General features: G+C 46.5%; 1 protein-coding gene across 4 annotated transcripts in view; it reads right to left on the reverse strand.

The window, feature by feature from the left end:
- DVL1 (dishevelled segment polarity protein 1) overlaps positions 1-19,022 on the reverse strand; it is a 110,205-nt gene that overhangs the window by 44,439 nt on the left and 46,744 nt on the right. For all 4 annotated transcript variants that reach the window (XM_061600548.1, XM_061600550.1, XM_061600549.1 and 1 more), the window contains exons 2-4: positions 15,556-15,625; positions 6,061-6,182; positions 344-456 (exon numbers count right to left, since the gene is read on the reverse strand). In XM_061600548.1, the coding sequence (XP_061456532.1) occupies positions 344-456; positions 6,061-6,182; positions 15,556-15,625 (305 nt within the window). The remainder of the gene's footprint in view (positions 1-343; positions 457-6,060; positions 6,183-15,555; positions 15,626-19,022) is intronic.

A 19,022-nucleotide genomic window follows, 5' to 3' on the forward strand; every position in this document is an offset into this window, starting at 1 on the left:
GGTAATGTTTTGAAATTCCTTCTAAATGTTAATAACGACGTAGGCAGAACTACCTCGCCAGGAAGGGCATTCCATCAAATGAGGAGCCACCACCAAGAAGTCACTGCTCAGCACCAACCAGCACCCAGAAGAGGCACAACCAATGATGTGGCATGAGGTGACCCGTTTCTGCCTAAGCAGATAATCAGCCCACACAATACCACGCAATACACACCAGTGCGATGCCATTTATTTCTATTTTGCACAAATCCCAAGCCAATGTTTGAGGTTAATCTCCACTGAACGAGGAAGCGACAGCGGAGAGGAGCCCTGAAGAGGGCAACGTTGGGAGGCACCTACTCACCATCCTCGTGGCCCTCTCGGTTCCTCCGCCGGTGTCGGTCTCGCCTGTGGCTGATGACAGACTCTGTTCCCGTTTCGTTGTCCAGTCCATCTCGACTGCTTGCGGCATTTGGACTGCAGAAAAGAAGATGGCATGAGACGCAGCTGGCATTCAGAACAACTCCAGGTACCCTTTCACCAGCTCATGTTGAATGCCTGTTGGCAACCAGGTTCAAAGCGACTTCAAACATTCAGCCAGACATATGGTACAGTCCCCGCAGGGCACAGCCATCTCAGGAATGGATGGAGAACAGCACTTGTTCGTCATGAACATAAGCAAATTTTAAAATATTCAACAAGGCATGTGATTTGGTGCAGTCCTCACCGGAGAGTGCCAAATCAAACACATACATGGACCAGGAAAGGCTGACCACAGTGGTTCAGGCACTGGTGACCTCAAAGCGGGATTATTGCAATGCACTCAATGTGGGGCACCTGACCAAGAATCTGCAGTTCGTGCAGAATGATGCAGCAAGGGGTGAGATCCTGTCAGCATATAATGCCCCCTAAGTGCCCGCTTGACCGCTTCGATCTGTGGAATAGGCATTGTTACAGGTGCCACATAATGCTTGTGCTGCATTTGTAAGAAGGCAATTCTTTCGTGTGGCAGCACCCTACACTTTGGAACTCCCTGCCGATTGACATCAGCCAGGCGCCGCCACTGTACTCTCTTCAGCGCCTGCTTAAAACGTTTTGTTTAGGCAAGCCTATCCAGACAGATGCTGATGTGTTTTAATCTCTTGTTCGCCTTCTGTTGTTTGTAATTTGTTTTTTTAAAATGTTTTCAATTACCTGTTTTCACTGATAATTGTAACATTTTTTGTAAACTGCTTAGAGATTTCTCACAATCGACTGCTACATAAATGTTGATAAATAAATAGATACATGGGAGACTGCTCATTTGAAAGCAACACACAAATACGCTATGGCACATTTTGGGCTTTGCTTGAACATGTGAAACCTCAAAGTGTGGGAGGGGGTAGAGCTGTGCACATCAGTCACACCCCAATGCCCTTGTCCGTGCCATCCCCTCCCCCCCAAAAAATACCTTCTCTCTCCCGTGATGAGTGGGAGAGGTCTGCAGGCAGCTGCTATGTGTGTTTGCCTCATGCAACCGGGGACCCTGATCATGCACAGCAGAGACAGGGGAACCCCAGGCCCTCCAATGCAGCCCTTCAAACCTCTGCTTAATGTCTACACTGACTGGCAGCAGCTCTACAAGAGGTTTCTCCCAACTGGATGTGGAGATGCCGGGGATTGAACCTGGGACCTTCTGCATGCAAAGCAGATGTTCTATCTGCTAAGCTATAGCATTTCCTGATTTAGAAACCTCACAGCAAGGGGAATCTGGCTCAGCAAAGGTTTGTTATCATGGGGGAAGTTTTCAAGTACGATCAATCAAAAAACCCTCTTCACACTTTCTTGCAAATTGTAGGAAGATGTGGCAAACAGGCCATGGGCTGGGGGATGTTGGGGGTGGGGTTTGCACACAGGCTCCTGCCTTGCCCACGGTTTAAGCATCCACGTGTTCAGGCAAGGGCTGAAGTTAGTGGCATGCAGATCCCATAGAAATGAATGGGACAAGTGCGACTTTAAAAGCCGAGTGCTGTTGATTTCAATTAAGGGCCATTAACTTAGGCCGGATCCAACCCATGGTTGGCATTTGATAAACCAAGTGCCTTTCTGCTCTAAAGCACCAAAAAATTATATCTTCGTTACTGATGTGCTGTTTCAAATTCATGTGTGATGTGACGTTTCAAATTGTGTGCTGACATTCATCAGAATCTGACATTTCCTCCTTATCAACGTGTCTTTGCTTTATCCCCCCCCCATTCAAGGAGTTCACGTTGGCATACGTGATCAGCCCACCCCTTCATTTTATCCTCACGACAGCCCTTTGAGGTAGGTTAGGCAGAGAAGGAGCCCAAGGTCAACCTGGCTCTCCCCCAGCCCCAGCCTGGCATTCTAACCACTATGGAGACATACACCTGCATTCTCATCTCATGCAAAAGGTGGGTCCCCAGAATTGTTCAGGGACCACAAAGCCTTCATCTCTCTGTACCAGCAGTGCCATCTAGTGGCCAGATGCTGTTTCAGGTTGGAACATTTCCTTGGCAAACAGACCCTGTAGAATTGCAGAGCTGAGAGGAAGGCAGATCGGGATCTGCTAGTTGATTTCTGGATGGTTTACAGCAGATCAAGCAAGGGATTTTCTAATTATTTCACAATAGTATAACGCAGGCTTTTTTTGGAGGGGGGATCCAAAAATTGGGGGGAGTGCAGTCAGTTTGAAACTTGGACTAAGACCTGGGAGTGTGTGTTTGTGTGTCATGTGCCTTCAAGTCAATTATGACTTATGGCGACCCTGTGAATCAGCGACCTCCAATAGCATCTGTTATAAACCACCCTGTTCAGATCTTGTAAGTTCAGGTCTGTGGCTTCCTTTATGGAATCAATCCATCTCTTGTTGGGCCTTCCTCTTTTTCTACTCCCTTCTGTTTTTCCCAGCATTATTATCTTTTCTAGTGAATCATGTCTTCTCATGATGTGTCCCAAGTATGATAACCTCATTTTCATCATTTTAGCTTCTAGTGACAGTTCTGGTTGAATTTGTTCTAACACCCAATTATTTGTCTTTTTCGCAGCCCATAGTAGCTGTACTATAAAAACCCAAGGACAATGTACAACTGTGTGGGGGAAGGGGGGAAGCAAAGGTGTACGCCAGGCTGTATCCTATAAAGTGGGTTTTGCATACCGATGTGTATGGACTCTCCTTTTGTTTCGGATGGCTCTCTTGCGTGAACTCATACCGCGCCCTGCTGGGACAGGGCGCTGAATACCAACAGGTATGTGCAAAGCTCTCCTCCAACACCACATTTCAAATGAGTTGATTTTTCTCTTATCCAGACTAAGATGCATCCAAGAGGAAGGCAATGGTAAACCACCTCTGAATACTTTTTACCATGAAAATCCTATGAACAGACTATCCAAAATGCGAAAGGATCTGGGAGACCAGGCTTTGAATTCCCCAACTCAGCCACAAAGCTCACTAGGCGACCTTGCAACAGTCGCCGCCCCTCAGCCTAACCCACCTTGCAGGGTTGTTGCGAGGATAAAACAGGGGAGAAAGGAGAATGACACATGGCATGTTTGAGCCCTTCGGACGAAAAGCGGGACAGAAATGTAATAAAGAAAATGAACGCATAACGTTTTGCTTTTCAGCATGTGCTGTGCAGGTAGAATTCCCCGGCACCTCCAGTGTAAAAGATAAATAAGCTAGCCAACGGAAAGGCCTCTCTCTGGCCAAGACCCTGGAGAGCCACTGCCAGCCAGAGCTGGGCTAGAGGGACAAGTCCGCTGGAGGGTAAGGGCCGCAGCAATGTGGCAGGGCAGCTGCTTTGCATGCAAAAGGCCCCAGATTCATTCCCTGGAATCTGCCGTAAAAAGAATCTCCTCTCAGGTATCAGGTAGTGGGGAAGGCCTCTGCCCGAATCCCAGGAGGGCTGCTGCCAAACAGAGTGGACACTCCTGGCCTGGGTGACAAATCACCTGGCCTGGTATAAAGTAAGCCATGAAAGACCCTGATGTAGGCAAGATAGCAGAGGAGCCTTCCGGTGTCTGCTCTGGCCTGGGGGAAGAGCGGTAGTTCAGTGGCGGAACACCTGCCTTGCATGCAGAAGGTCCCAGGTTCAGTCCCCAGCATCTCCCGATAGAGCTGAGAGAGACCCCTGCCTGAAATGCTGGAGAGCTGCTGCCAGTCAGTGTAGACAACACTAAGCTAGATGGACCAATGGTCTGATTTGGTATACGACAGCTACCCATGTCTTAAGGGAAGGCCGTAGCTCCGTGATGGAGCGCCTGTTTTGCATGCAGAAGGTCCCAGCTTCAGTCCCTGGCATCTCCAGTTAGGGCTGGGAGAGACTCCCTGCCTGGAACCCGACAGCTGCTGCCAGTCAGGGTCGACAACACCGAGCTGGGTGGAGCGACAGTCTGCCTCAGTTCAAGGCAGCTTCCCACGTCCCTCGGAGGCCAGAGGAGTGGGAAGGGGAGACAAAGGACAAGCCAGCCCAGCCAATCTCATGACAGCGTTTACCTGCGGCGCTTGGGACGGAGGAAAGCCACAAGAGGGCAGCAAGAGAACAGGAGGACAGAGGCAAGGCCTGGCAACCAAAGCACAGGCCCTCCATTTTTTTCCCTGGTTGAAAACGTTAACAGAACCGGCTGTGACGCTTTCCTGGAGGAGGAGGAACAAAACAACAACCCGGAACTCTTGCTTCTTGAGCTCTGCAAGAGCGTATTCCTTCCTTCCTTGCTTGTTTGTTTTTTAAGGGCTGCCACTTGCCTGAAATTCCTAGCCAGTTAACAGAATGCGAGCAGCGAAAAGTGGGGAGGGAAGTGTTAGTTATTACTCTGTCTCTCGCAGAGATGGGGGAACGTGCCGGCTCTCCAGGCATGGCTGGACTAGGAGGGATGGGGGAGAAATTCAGTGGGCGAAGCAGCGACACCTCAACCACCACCCCAAATTGCTACGGTACCGGGTACAATGAAACGCGGGCATGAAAAAGCTCCTGTTAGCTAGGGTTACCAACCGTACGAGTACATGTACTCTTTTTGAAATGGTGCAACAGCATACTCTTACTTTTCACTTATCAAAGCCAAATGTACTCTTTTTGAAATGACAAAATGATGGTAAGAGGATCTGCACAGAAAGGAGGCTGCCCACTGCATCCCTGCATGATTTTGTGGCTCAGAGCTTTTTGATGCTTTCCCATTGGAGGGAAAGGGAAGGCAGTCTGCTGCGTCCATGAGTACGCTGGATGCAGAGAAGGTCAGAGCAGCAACTCACACAGGGGAGCAATGAGCAGGTCCCTGATAATTCCGTCCTGTAGACGTGTGACTGGACGGGCACGATCAGCTGATTTGATCACACCCCCACGGTAGAGATGAGGAAGAATCAGGCTACCCTCAGAGGGGAGGAGGCGGCTCATCGCTCCTCTAGTTGCTCCTTAGGCCTTGCCTCCATCAAAATCAGCCTCTGACAGGGATGGATCATTCTGCAACAGAGAAAGCTTCCTTATACCGAGACAAACCAATGGTCCACCTTGCTTAGTAATGTCCACACTGACTCGACATTGGAAAAGGGTGGGAATTTCTTACATTTGTACCATGAGCAGGACCGCCCACCAGTCAATCGCCCAATGGGACACCGAAGTCAGGCGGCCTGTTTGTCAGGGCTTATGTGGCTCTGTGCACGGTGCTTTGCAAGCCCTGAGAATCGGCTGACTGCCGGGGCTTGCAAAGCGTTGTGCCCAGGGCTGGGTGGTGCCAGCAACTTGGCCCAGCCGCATCTTTATCTCCCCACACCTGACATCATATGACATCACAAGATGGCATCATATAAGGTGTCAGATGATGGCATCATAAAAGATGCCACATGCAAGGCAGGTTGCATTGCTTTGACCAAAATTGCCTCATGGGCCAGGCCAGACAGCCTCCACCCCTGATTTATAAGCTCACAAAATAATCCCTTTGGGGGGGAAATGAGCAAAGCGAAACTCCGATTTTATTTCGGAAGGGAAGCACACCTCCCAGCCCGCTCGGCAGCACAGCACAATGCGGCAGAAACTAGTTCATGCTTCCAGCTGCAACAGGAAAAGTATTTTTAAAAAAGAGCCATACTGAAAGGAAGGGGGCCGAGAATCCCCGATGCCTCCTGTTCTCTCGATGGGCGGAGGAAGGTCCGTGTGGCTTTCTGTGCACTGGGAGCCGGCGTCCGAGTGGGAGCTCTCAGCCAGGACCAGCTGCAAGAGTCAGAGAGGAAAGAGAGTTAGACGTGGGGGCTCAGTTTGGGTTTAAAACCCTCCGAAAGGGAGAGCGGTCTCTTGGAACTCCAAATCCCTCTATTTGTAGCATCTGGGGAAACGCTCTGCTTTTGTTTCGCTTTCCGGTTTGTTTGTTTTTTACATACCCTTGGCGCATCCCTGCAGCATCACTCTGTATAACCATTGCCCCATCCATGTGGACAGAGATGGGACAGCAATTTGATTCACTTTGCATTTCAAGCTGAATCAATCTGCACTTTCCAAAACAGCACGAGAACCAACACACAGCCGCCCTTCGAAATTCACACCTATTTGAATTTTGCAGTGCGGTTCTCCAGCTAAACGACATTTAGAAAAATACACACATTAGAGGAAAGCGGGCATAAAAATGTATACATAAGTGAAAAGGACATACACAAATGCATTATGTTTACATCATATGTACATTAGTCAAAACTGCATACAAAAATATGTTTAGCAGGAGAAATTCACACTAAAATGCCAATGAATTCTCAGCATTTTGGAACTGCTTTTTAAAATGTTTTTAAAGCTTTTTTTTAAAAAAATATGTTTTTAAAGATATTTTGTTTTAAGATATTTTAAAGTTTGTCTTTATGATGCTTTAGAGCATTTTTAGTGTTTTTGTTTGCCACCCTGGGCTGCTACTGGGAGGAAGGGCAGGATATGAATTTAATAAATAAATAAAATGTGGATTTGTGTGTGTGTGTGTGGGGGGGGAAATTGCATATCGCTGCAGAAATGCAAAGAACTGAATTTAAGACTGGAAAAATGAGAAACTGAGAGAATCAAAGCTCCTACAAGTGAGTAGACTATGTAAAACAAAAAAGGTTTATGCGGATCTTAATAAAAGTCAGGACCAGCCCACTGCTTTTGGTAGTTTTGAAAGGGGTATCAGGCAAATTCATTGGGAAGGAGAAATCTATCAACGGCTGTCTGGCCTTGGTGTCTAAATTAACACTCCAGTTCAGATGTACAAGCAATAATAAAGAACCCTTCATTCATCTCACACTTTCCGCCGCCTTTCCCGCCACTTTCCAAGCTGCAAAAAGCCCAAAAGGGGTTGTTGCTGTGCTAGCATCACAGATCACTTTAATCCACGTTAACTGCGCAAATCCGAAGTTCCGGTACACATGAGAATCCCTGCCGCGAAATACCGGCAGTCCGGAGGCACCCTAAGAGCAGCCTCTGCCATCCACCAAGCTGCAACAGGGGAGAGGGTTGAACTTCATGAGTCAACCAGCAAAATTTCCAAAGTAAAATCAGAGACGACGGCAAAGCGCTAAGGAACTCCTAACAGCAACACGCCAAGGGGATTGAAGGGAGGAGAGTGAGAACATATCACAGGTAAGACAGACACAAACAAAGCGTGAATTATAGGGTCCTTTCCCCCCCTAGGAGCGCATAAAACAGCTCTCATCAGAGACAAGCTCATCTCCCAACACAGTAGCCATCAGGGAAACAGAGAAAGAAATAGATCATGCCAGCCCTTGGGTTGACTTGACAGATAATGCCAGCCCTCGGGTTGACTTGAGATTGGCATTTCTGATGCTGATGTGCAAAGGAAATGTTAATAAAAAAGGTATACTCTAGAGAGGCGGGTTGATGAGGCGGGTGAACCAAAAGCCAGAGAGACTGTCCCTCCCCTGAGGTGCTGTTTTGCTGATGTAAATATCAGCATCATTAAAAAAAAAAAATAAGGAACAGAAGACAAATCAAGGAAAGGATGGAAGAGTTCCACAGGCTCCTTTCCTCCTTATTGGGCTTATCTCAGAAGGGGAAATAAAACTTTCCCAAGACATCGCATCCTTTGCTTCAGAGAGAAAGGTTGTGCGCCTTCGTCTGCCGACAGCATCCCCGCCTTCATTAAGCGCAGAAAGAGACGGAGAAAAATGAACGAAAAGTCTTGCGGCAGCCTCAAAGCCCTCTAGAGGTTGTTGGACTCCAGCTCCCGTCAGCCTCAGCCAACACGGCCAATGGTCGGAGACAATGAGAGTTGGAGTCCAGCAATAGCTGGGGGAGGGGCACAGGTTCCCCATCCTTGGTATCCGTAGTGTACTGGCAAATTCAGAAGTGCAGTGTCCCTTCAAGATAGGCACAGCCATGCCCCCTTTTTTTTGCTGGGTTGATAATGAGATCCTGGTTAAGGCCTTCTCCCACAAAAAGAGGCATCCCTAGGAGCCAATAAACACGAAACAGGACAGTTAGCTACTGAAAGGAGTCTTCTCGGTGGCTGACTCACCTCCTTTCACTCTGATTGGCTCCCACCGGCAGGAAAGAACAAGGAAGCAGGTTAGAAGACTCTTATCAGTGGCTAACACACTCCCCCTTTCATGCTGATTGGCTCATAGGATGCTGGAGACATAGGGACCCTGCTGGGACCCTGCTCCCAAAAAAGTAAGGGGCCTAAGACCCCCCTGAGACCCTGGACGACTACACCACTGCTTTTTATATTTGTAAACTGTATTTGGTGGTGGATTTTTGTTGAGAGATGAGCGAGTGTTTTGATCCAGTTCGCATTTCAAGCCAAATCTATCAAATTCGCACTTTCCGAAACAGTACAAGAACGGACACGCAGTGATCCACGGGAAGGTGCACTTCTCTGAGTTTTGCAGTCCAGTCCTCCGGCCAAGAAATCTGTTCCAAACTGCACGAAGTAACATACACAAATGCATCACAAGGGGAAATTGCAAAACTTTGCAAAACTGTGTCTATGGGATGGCAATCACTGGGCCAGCCTCCAGCCAAGGGGGAGGGAGGATTTGACATGTGCACAACTGTACCTGTGGATTGGGACTCCTGGTCACACCAGGATCCCTGCTCACAAAATGCATACAAACTTTTCCTGTGTATGCAGAGAACGGGGGCTATGTCACAGGAAAGGGCCATAGCGTTCCATGATAGAGCATCTGCAGAAGGTCACGGGTTCAATCCCCAATGGCATCCCCAGGTAGGGCTGGGATAAGACTCCCTGCCTGAAATCCTCGAGAGCTGCTGCCAGTCAGTGTAGATAATATTGAGCTAGATGGACCAATGGTAAGGGTAGCTAGTTCCTACGTACACACATCATTAAATAGGCAGCAGCACTCTCTGGAAAACGTCAGAATCTTTTCGTTGTATGTTTGCTTGTCTTGTCTCTTGGCCTGGGCGCTTAACATAATGAGCTAGAATTTGATGCAATGTGTGTTGTTGGGTGCCTATGTTCTTCCTCTCGAATGAGGCTGAGCAAGTATTTCAATAAGCGAGTATCTCGATTCAGTTCGCATTTCAAGCCAATCTTATCAACTTCGCACTTTCCACAACTATATTAGAACCGAAAGACAGCCATCCTTTGAAATGTGTGCTTATTTGAATTTTGCAATGCAGTTTGTCAACATGCAAGGTTTACAAACATGCAGATGTTAGGGGGAAATGTGCATAAAATGAATATATGAGTGCAAACGGCATGCAAAAAGGCATCACATGATGAGAAACGGCTTGCACACAAGTCAAAACTACACACAAAAATGCATTTATTGGGAGAAATTTGCACTAAAATGCTAGAGAATTTTCAGGAGGATTTAAAAAGAATCACAAATTGCTGCAGGAATGTGGAGTACTGAATTTACGGCTGGAAAGATGAGAAATGTACAACCAAAGCTGATAGATCATTCCATCCCTTGCATACATCACACACTGGAAGCCGACTGAAAGCACACGGCTTCTCCCAAAGAGGCCCACGAACTTCAGCCTACCCCTCGCAGAGCTACAGTTCCCAACGCCTTTAACAAACTACAGTTCCCAGGATTCTTTGGGGGAAGTCATGCGCTTTAAATGTATGGGGGGTTCAATTTCGCCCTGTCCAGCCATTGACGTTCAAGGGACGGATTACCCAAACGAATTTAGCTGGCCCCTCCACAGTCCAGGACAAAGTTGAATGGATTTTTTTTTTAAACTGCATAGGGTAAGTGCACCTGGAAAGCAACCATGCACACAAAAAGGGAGATTAAGTATATATTGTGGTGTCTCTTTTTAACACTCCTGATAATGGGCACCAGAACACCATAGTTGGAGAAGAGGGGAGGATGACATCACCACAAGTCAATCGGGAGCCTTTACCAAGCGCGAAGAAGCCAATCAGATAAAAGCTGCTCCCTTATTGCAATGCCTCCTTTTGAAATAAGACAGAATTGCCCACAATGGCCAACCCACTGTGCGCAACCTGTCATCAGCCAGTGGCTCGTCGAATTTCACGATCAGCAGGCAGCGGGCAGGCTTATTCTTTTTCAGAAAAAGAGGGTTGGCCTCAGCAGGGTGGCTGGGCTTGGAGTCTCCGAAGAAAAACAGGCTTGCCTTTTCAGGATTGATTGAGAGGCGATGGAAATCGTGAAGGGCATGCACGTGCTCAGCCTCGCTAATAGAAGGGTGTAGACTGGCTGACATGTCCCCATCCTGCATGACTGATTTCTGAGGTGAAGGAGGATGCTCTCCTTGGGAACCCGCTGGAAAAACAATGTAGGATGAATGGTAAAGCTTGCCATCGGGATTATAGATGAGCACCACAGACAAAGGCTGGTGAGACCATAACACTGCCCCTAACTCTGGTTTGGGAGTCTTGGAGTGTTCTGCAGGCTTGTCTCCCGTTCCAGGATGTGCATTTTCATTTCATGTTATTTTTGCAGCTAACCATGGTTAACATCTACTCCTCCAGAAACCATGGTTAGCTCTAAAGCACACTGTGCAGATACGGTTAGAAGCAGGCTTTTGGAGCCAGCCACATGGTAAGAGCACACACACGCGTGCACACCATTGCAGACAGCATGCCAATCAGAGCCAGTGCCCGACTTTGCTTCCTCCCCTCCTCCTCCCTCCTCCTCCCTTTTTTTCTTTTGTGCTGTGTCTTTTGGATTGTAAGCCTGAGTGGCAAAGACTATCTCCTTTCTTTTAATTCTATCTGAAAACCGCTCTGGGAGGTTTTTTTCCCCACCTGAACAGCAAGTGTATAAAAATGCTTTAAATAAAAATAAATAAGTCGTTAGAGCCAAAAATGATAATGGGGGGGGGATTCGTAAGTGAGAAGGAGAGAGGCCATGAACCCACTTGCAGCTCCTAGCCACAGGTGGGTGACCAGGCAATGTTCTATCTGCAGCAGTCTTAGCAGGCAGAAACAATCTGAGATATTTTGTTGGTGACAGCAGCCCTATGCAAAGATTCTGGGTTGCATCCAATGCTGCACTAAGTTAAAGTCATCTGTTGTGCTGGTGGAAAATTGGCGAGCAAGGGAAAATGCAAAGATGGCTGCACAACGGATTGCACAAGAATCAGCTGTTGCACAACAAGCCTCCACTTGCGCAACTGTTGTGCTGGATTCCTTTTTCGTGCAGCTTATAAACTTCTGCCATCTGCTAGCCCCAGGGCTTTGTACTGGCAAATAGACAGCCTTGGATACAGTTATAATAGTGATATAAAAATCCAACAAATCCAACAAGCACTTCCGTCTGCGGAACTGGCCCTGTTAGAGGTGCCACATAATACTTGTTCCGCACTTGAAAGAAATTGTTCTTTTAGTGTGGCAGCACCTACTCTTTGGAACTCCCTGCCTATTGACATCAGGCAGGCACATTTCCTTCTGGAACCTCCCTAAAAAAATTTAGACGTTGACCTGTTTTAATTTTTTTAATTAGTAGTTAATTGTTTTAAATATGTGTTAATTACTTGTTTTCAACTGTTTTATCAATTTTTTTTTTTAATTGTAAACTGCATAGAGGTCCTTGCATTCAAGCAGTATATACATTTCGTTAAATAAATTAATCAACTATGGTGTTTTTTCAATAAACAAGATTATTCCACAGGTGAAACCAGAATTCTTCCTGTGCTTGAAGGGTTAGTATGTCCTATTCAGCACTGGTTAGGCCTCATCTTGAATACTGCATCCAGTTCTGGTCTCCGCACTTCAAGAAGGATGCAGACAAACTGGAATGGGTTCAGAGGAGGGCAACAAAGACAATCAGGGAACTGGAAACAAAGCCCTATGAGGAGAGACTGAAAGAACTGGCCATGTTTAGCCTGGAGAAGAGAAGACTGAGGGGAGATATGATATCACTCTTCAAGTACATGAAAGGTTGTCACATAGAGGAGGGCCGGGATCTCTTCTCGATAGTCCCAGAGTGCAGAACATGGAATAATGGGCTCAAGCTGCAGGAAGCCAGATTTCGACTGGACACCTGGAAAAATGTCCTAACTGTTAGAGCCATACGACAATGAAGCCAATTACCTAGAAAGGTAGTGGGCTCTCTGACACTGGAGGCATTCAAGAGGCAGCTGGACAGCCATCTGTTGGGAATGCTTTGATTTGGATTCCTGCATTGAGCAGGTGGTTGGACTTGATGGCCTTATAGGCCCCTTCCAACTCTACTATTCTATGATTCTATGACTCACTGAGAGAAGTCTCAAGAACCAAATATCGGGTTGTCTTCGGAGTTTTGGCCTTGCCTAAGGAGCCATGGGTGGCGTTAGCCAAGCCCTTTTGTAATTTGAACTCTCTCCCCTCGGTTTATTCCTTCCATCTTTCGTATTTTGGTGAACCAGGCGCCTGCCAGGAGTTGATAGGAGCATCATCCCTTACCATGTGTTGCAGCCGGCGGTGAACATCTCCCAGTGCTGCCATTTAGAACACAGAAAGCTGCCTTATGCTGAGTCAGACAGGTGGTCCATCTAGCTCAGTACTGTCTACACTGACTGGCAGCTGCTCTCCAGGGTTTCAGGCAGGAAGTCTCTCACCACCCCTACCTGAATATGCCTGGGATTGGACCTAGGGCCTTCTAAATACAAAGCAGATGGTCTACCACTGAGCCACAGCCCTTTCCCTCTTCTTAACTAAGGCCACATCTACACCATACATTTATTCCACTTTAAACAACCATGGCTTCCCACAAAGAATCCTGGGAACTGTCGCTTGTTAAGGATGCTAGAAACTATAGCTCAGTAAGGGGTCTTCCAACAGGGGTGGGCGAACCTTTGGCATCCCAGATGTTGCTGAACCACAACTCCCATCATCCCTGCCCATGGGCCATGCTTGCTGGGGTTGATGGGAATTGTAGTTCAGCAACATCTGGAGTGCCAAAGGTTTGCCATCCCAGCTCCTTGACAAACTATAGTTCCCAGGGTTCTCTGTGGACTGATACTGTCTGTTTTTTTTCCAAGGGCTGGAAAAATGTCACAATATGGCTACCTAAAAACTGGATGCTGGCATTTAAGAAACGTAATTGTGTTTCATTTAATCAGCTAAATGCTTAACGAGCACTAGTCTGAAAAAAATGTTTGGTAAAAGAATCCTAGCAAAATTTCTCACACACACACGCACACAAAGCTTAAAAACACTCGTAAATCCACCCGCATTTGGCTTAAAAGCACAATAACTCAGTGAGTTACCCTCAAGAGCCATAAAACTGTGTCGAATCGCAGCAAACCGCTTGTAAACCTCCTGACGCAAAATGAATGGCAAACACTCTGTGGGCCCCTGTGGAGCAACAGACCTGCAGAATGTGTCAGCAAGCATGAAAGTCTTTACACAGTGGTAAACAACAAAAATAAAAATAAATTCCAGATCTGTAAGCAGAGCAAGGGCTACGGAGCAAAGCACCTAACGGTTAAAAAGCAACTCTCACAAATGAGTTCTCAACAAACAGCTTGAACCGTCAGACTCTGCAGAAAAACGAATGAATATGAGGCAGGATGGAAGTTCTATGTGGGATACTTGATCTGTGATGGTTATGCTGCGGCCATCACTGGGCAGAGAACACGGCCATGGGTGAGCTAGCTCCAAGGTAACAGGGAGAGTGAACAGGTCAAGGTAAAACTGTGATGTTGCAATCATAACTTGCCAGTGTGGTGTAGTGGTGAGAGTGTCGGACTGGGACCTGGGAGACCAGGGTTCAAATCCCCGCTCAGCCATGAAGCTCACTGAGTGGGTGTCCAGATGCAACATGTGTATGTAAATTGGTACTTGTGCGCCTGAAGCTTGTGAGCCAGACAGAGGCAAAGCGCCGATCTGCGAACCCCTCCTGCAAATATACCCATCGCTACTCTTGCTTTGTCAATGTGGAACAGGTTCTATCAAAGATCGTTAACTAGGCCAGAGCCAGAGTGGTTCAGAGGTTAGGGTGTCAAGACTAAAACCTGGGAGACCAGGGCTCAAATCCTTGCTCAGTAAGCTTGACCTTGGGCCAGTTAGTCTCTCTCACCCCATCGACGGCGCAGGGTTGTTGTGAGGATAAAGTGGGAAGAGGACACTGTTGCCAATCAAAGCTCCTTGAATGGAGAGTGGGGTAAAAATGTGGGTTGTATCCAGTGCTGGTCCTGTTCAGAGTAGACTCATTGAAGTTAATGGGAATGATTAACTTAGGTCCATTGATTTCAGTTGGTTTACTCTGAGTGAGACTGAGCTGGATGCAACCCCCAGTGTTTTATGAAAACTGGGCATGTTTAGCCTGGAGAATGGAAGACTATTAGGAGATATGATCGCACTCTTCAAGGACTTAAAAGGTTGCCACACAGAGCAGGGCCAGGATCTCTTCTCGATCGTCCCAGAGGGCAGGACACGGAAGAATGGGCTCAAGCTACAGGAAGGCAGATTTTGACTGAACATCAGGAAAACCTTCCTAACTGTTAGAGCGATACAACAAAGGAACCAATGACCTAGGGAGGTGGTGGGCTCTCCGATACTGGAGGCATTCAAGAGGCAGCGACAGCCACCCATCAGGAATACTTTAAGTTGGATTCCTGCATTAAGCAGGAGTTGGACTCGATGGCCTTAGAGGCCCCTTCCAACTCTACTATTCTATGTTTACAAAAAGGTGTGTTAGGGAAAACTGCACATAAAAATGCATCTCCTTCTGAAAATAACATACTCATTTTTGCAAGCAACTTTTCCTAATACAACACATCCTTACATATTAATCAAAACAGCATATTAAAAATGTGTATATTAGGAGAAATTTGCACTAAAAATGCCCACAAAATTTCATGAGGATTTTTTTAAAAATTGCATATTGCTGCAGAAATGTGGAGAACTGAATTTAAGTCTGGAAAAAAATGAAAAACTGAAATGGACAGATTCATCCATCCCTCTCTGACACTACCCAACAAGATTCTGAAGCTTGCAAAGAAGGAAGAATTTTGGCATGAATACTTTGTTTCTACCTAGTGCAGTAGAGATGTGAGAAGTTGCACCTACTAGTTCTCCCCTCCCTGCCCATGTCAAATGCACATGAGATTTGACCTATAGTAGATCTGACAGTGCCTCCTCCAGTGCCCCACAACATTCAGCCCACAGAACCAAAACGACTCAACGTACCCAAGACACGACACGTCCATTGAAGCACGGCAGCTTTGCATTGTCATCTGAGATCTCCTCTTTCACCACCCTGGATAAGAAAAGAACGGAGGCATCAGGAGTTGGATAATGAAATTATACATGCAGTGATTAGGACAGAGCACAAGCTTTTGAAGATGCCCATTGTCAGCCCCAATGAGTTAGCCCTCCCCCCCAAAAAGCACATCTAAAAATGAATAAATACAAAGCCACCCAACCAAAAAAACACTAAAACAACAGCATAATGAAAGCAAAACCACCATAATGATAGGACAGGCTCGAAGGAAAATAATGTCTTAAAAGGAGATTGCATTGACTATTTTCATGGAAGGCTGACAGGAAAAGGGTTAAAACAGGCTTCCCAAGGGACAGCATTATTTTATTCATCCATTTAAATATTTCTAGACTTCACTTTCATAAAAATACAACAAGGTGGCAGTATACAGCATACGGAATTACAATCGGATCAGTAAAAACCCCAGTAAAAGCCATTTCGTAAACAGAAACACATGTTGCCAAGGCCTGTCTGAGTAACACAGTTTTCAGGAGGTGTCTAAAAGAAGGCAAACATGACTCCTATTGAGCCTCTACTGGCAGGGAGTTCCACAGGACAGAGCCTGCCCCACTCTAAAGGCTCGCCCCCTACTAGTAAAGGTTGACCAAACCTCAGGAACATGGGGAACCACAAGCCGTGCCTAGGAATGCAGGAGCAAATTGCATTTAAAGCCAAATTGATCACATTCGCACTTTCCGAAACAACAAGAAAAGCGAAGCACAGCCATCCTCCGAAATTCGCACTTATCCGGATTTTGGGATGCAGTTCTCCAACCAACCAATGTCAAAATGCATATATTAGGGCAAAGGGTGCATAAAAAATGAAAACATTAGTGAAAATAACATACAAAATGCATTGTAGTAAGAGAAATGCTTGCAAAAATTTGTACTTTAGTCAAAGCTGCATTAAAAATGTGTTTATTAGGAGAAATCCGCACTAAAATATTGATGAATTTTCCTGAGTATATATATATTTTTACAAAAAATCACAAATTGTTGCAGAAATGTGGAGAACCTAAATTAAAATTGGAAAAATGAAAAACGGAGAGAACTAAACTTGACAGATCCTTCCATCCCTAGGTATGCCCTATAAGAAGATCTCAGTGACCAAGGCGGAGCAAAGAGATCAGACAGCCCTTAAAGTACTTCGTACCCAAATTGTTTAGGGCTTTGTCAATTAACACAAGGTCCTTACAGAGCCCGGGTGCCACCACCGAGGCGAAACCGGATGCAGTTCCAACAGTGATCAGATCCTGAACAGAATCGCCCCAGTGGTTGTTTAGCCATCTGGGCCAAAAGTGGCTTTAAAAAGATTGCAACCAGCTCTTTGAATCGGGCTCTGAAATACCCCAAAGCAGATTAAGCAGCAAGGAGCTGATTGGCCCCAAATAAGAACACCCCACACACCCCAACATCAAAAGTCTGGCAGTTGCATTCTGAGCCAGCTGGAGCTTCCAAACAGTCTTTAAGGGCAGTCCCACACAGAGGCTCTGTTGCAGTAGTCCAACCTGGATGTAGCCAAACCATGTACAACAGTACCCAGCTCTCCTTTCCGCCATTCGCCACAGTTGGCACTGTCTCTGAAGCTCTGTGAATGCACTCCTGGCCATAAGATTTGGCCTTCCAGCACTCCCATGAGGGAACAGCACCACAATACAGAATAGAACCCATTCCTGACTTTTTCATTTACTTTCTTTCTTTTTTTAATCCGCCCTTCACCAGAATGTCCCAGAGCAGGCTGAAGCACATAAACGCACACTTAAAACTGTCAAAAACCACCCCGCCAATAACCATAAAATCAATCACTCATACAACACATTACAGGGAGGTCGACAAAAGTAATTCTCCAGTTTTCAAAGGCCAGGGGAAAGAGATGTATTGTCAGCAACTGAGGGAAGCTGTAAAGAGATCATACCGGATGCGCCTCTGTGGGGAAGGAGTTCCACATTCTTGGGGCGATCACCAAGAAGGCCCTCTCACAAGCCAAATTCCCTGATCTCTGAGGTTATGTACACACCATACATTTAAGCACATGTCTTCCCCCAAAGAACTGTAGTTTACCCCTCACACAGCCATCATTCCCAGCACCCTCAACAAATGACAGTTCCCAGGTTTCTTTGGTCTTGCTAAGTCTTTTTTAAATGGCTAAAGAATTGGTCGAGAGTTTATGTGTGGCATGTTCAGGTTGCGTATATTTACAAATAAAACCCAGAGCTTGGAAAAGTTACCTTTTTAAACTACAGCTCCCATTAGCCAACATGGCCACTGGATTGGGCTGATGGGAGTTGTACTTCAAAAAAGTAACGTTTCCAAGCTCTGATAAAACCATATATCCTCAAGACACCACAGTCTTCGCTGACCTTCATTCTAAGGAAACCAAACCCTGGTGTAAGCAATGAAACCCCCGGAATCTCTCACCACTTGAAAATCAGGGTGCGCGCAACAATACTTTGGGCTCATGGCCACCTTTAATCAGTTGACAAACTAGCTTCTCGCTAGACACTTGCAACCCTCTCGTTGCACATTAATGTGCCTCCAACGCATAGCCTGAGAATGACGTCTCTCAAGGGGAGGAAATGGGCTGTCCTTTACTCTCTCACTCTTTCCATCAAGAAAACAAAAGCAGTTTTGCCTTTCCTTTCCTTTCCTTCGGATCATTTTATTTTGGTTCCGGGGGGAACACCACCAACTGGAAAACTAATCAATCCAGCGAGGGAGAGGGGAGTTGTGCTGTTTGCTTGCTCTGAAACCAAAAAAACAAAACACCACTCCCTCTGTTTGTTTTAACAATTCCCTCTGTGGTTCTTTGGCCCTACAGGAGGAGGGAGGGAAGCCACAGTGACCACAAAGGAAGGAGCGAGTCTTTAAAGCTTAGTCAAAAAGGAACCAAAAAAACCACACACACATATTTGCAAAAGGAGGACTGTTTCCCTTTTCTAGGAACGACTTGCATATAAAGAGATCTTAAGCATAACAAAAAGCTGTAATGAAATCATTTTAGTCCCCATTCAAGGAAGAGGTCTTATCAGTGTTTGATCCAGATTCTGGGGAGGGGTGGGGGCCAAATACAGCTCTCTGGGTATGGAGGGGGAGGTAGAAATACAGTTCCGTTCATATTTAAATCCCCAGAGGTCTCTGGGAAGAGGGACTGGGTTGTTGAACCACTCCAGAAACTAGCTCTGCGAGGAGAACAGGCTTCTCCTAACGACTCTCAGCACACTTCACAAATGACAGTTCCCGGGATTCTTTGGGGACAGCCATGACTGTTTAAAGTGGAATCACAGTGGAATAAATGGATGGTGTGAATGGAGCCCCACAGTGTAAAACAATGCCTCCTACTCCTAACTCATTGGTCCAAGACAGTACCATGGCTGATGGTATTAAGAGCCACTGGG

Source organism: Rhineura floridana, chromosome 18 (assembly GCF_030035675.1).
Source record: "Rhineura floridana isolate rRhiFlo1 chromosome 18, rRhiFlo1.hap2, whole genome shotgun sequence".
Lineage (NCBI taxonomy): Eukaryota > Metazoa > Chordata > Lepidosauria > Squamata > Rhineuridae > Rhineura > Rhineura floridana.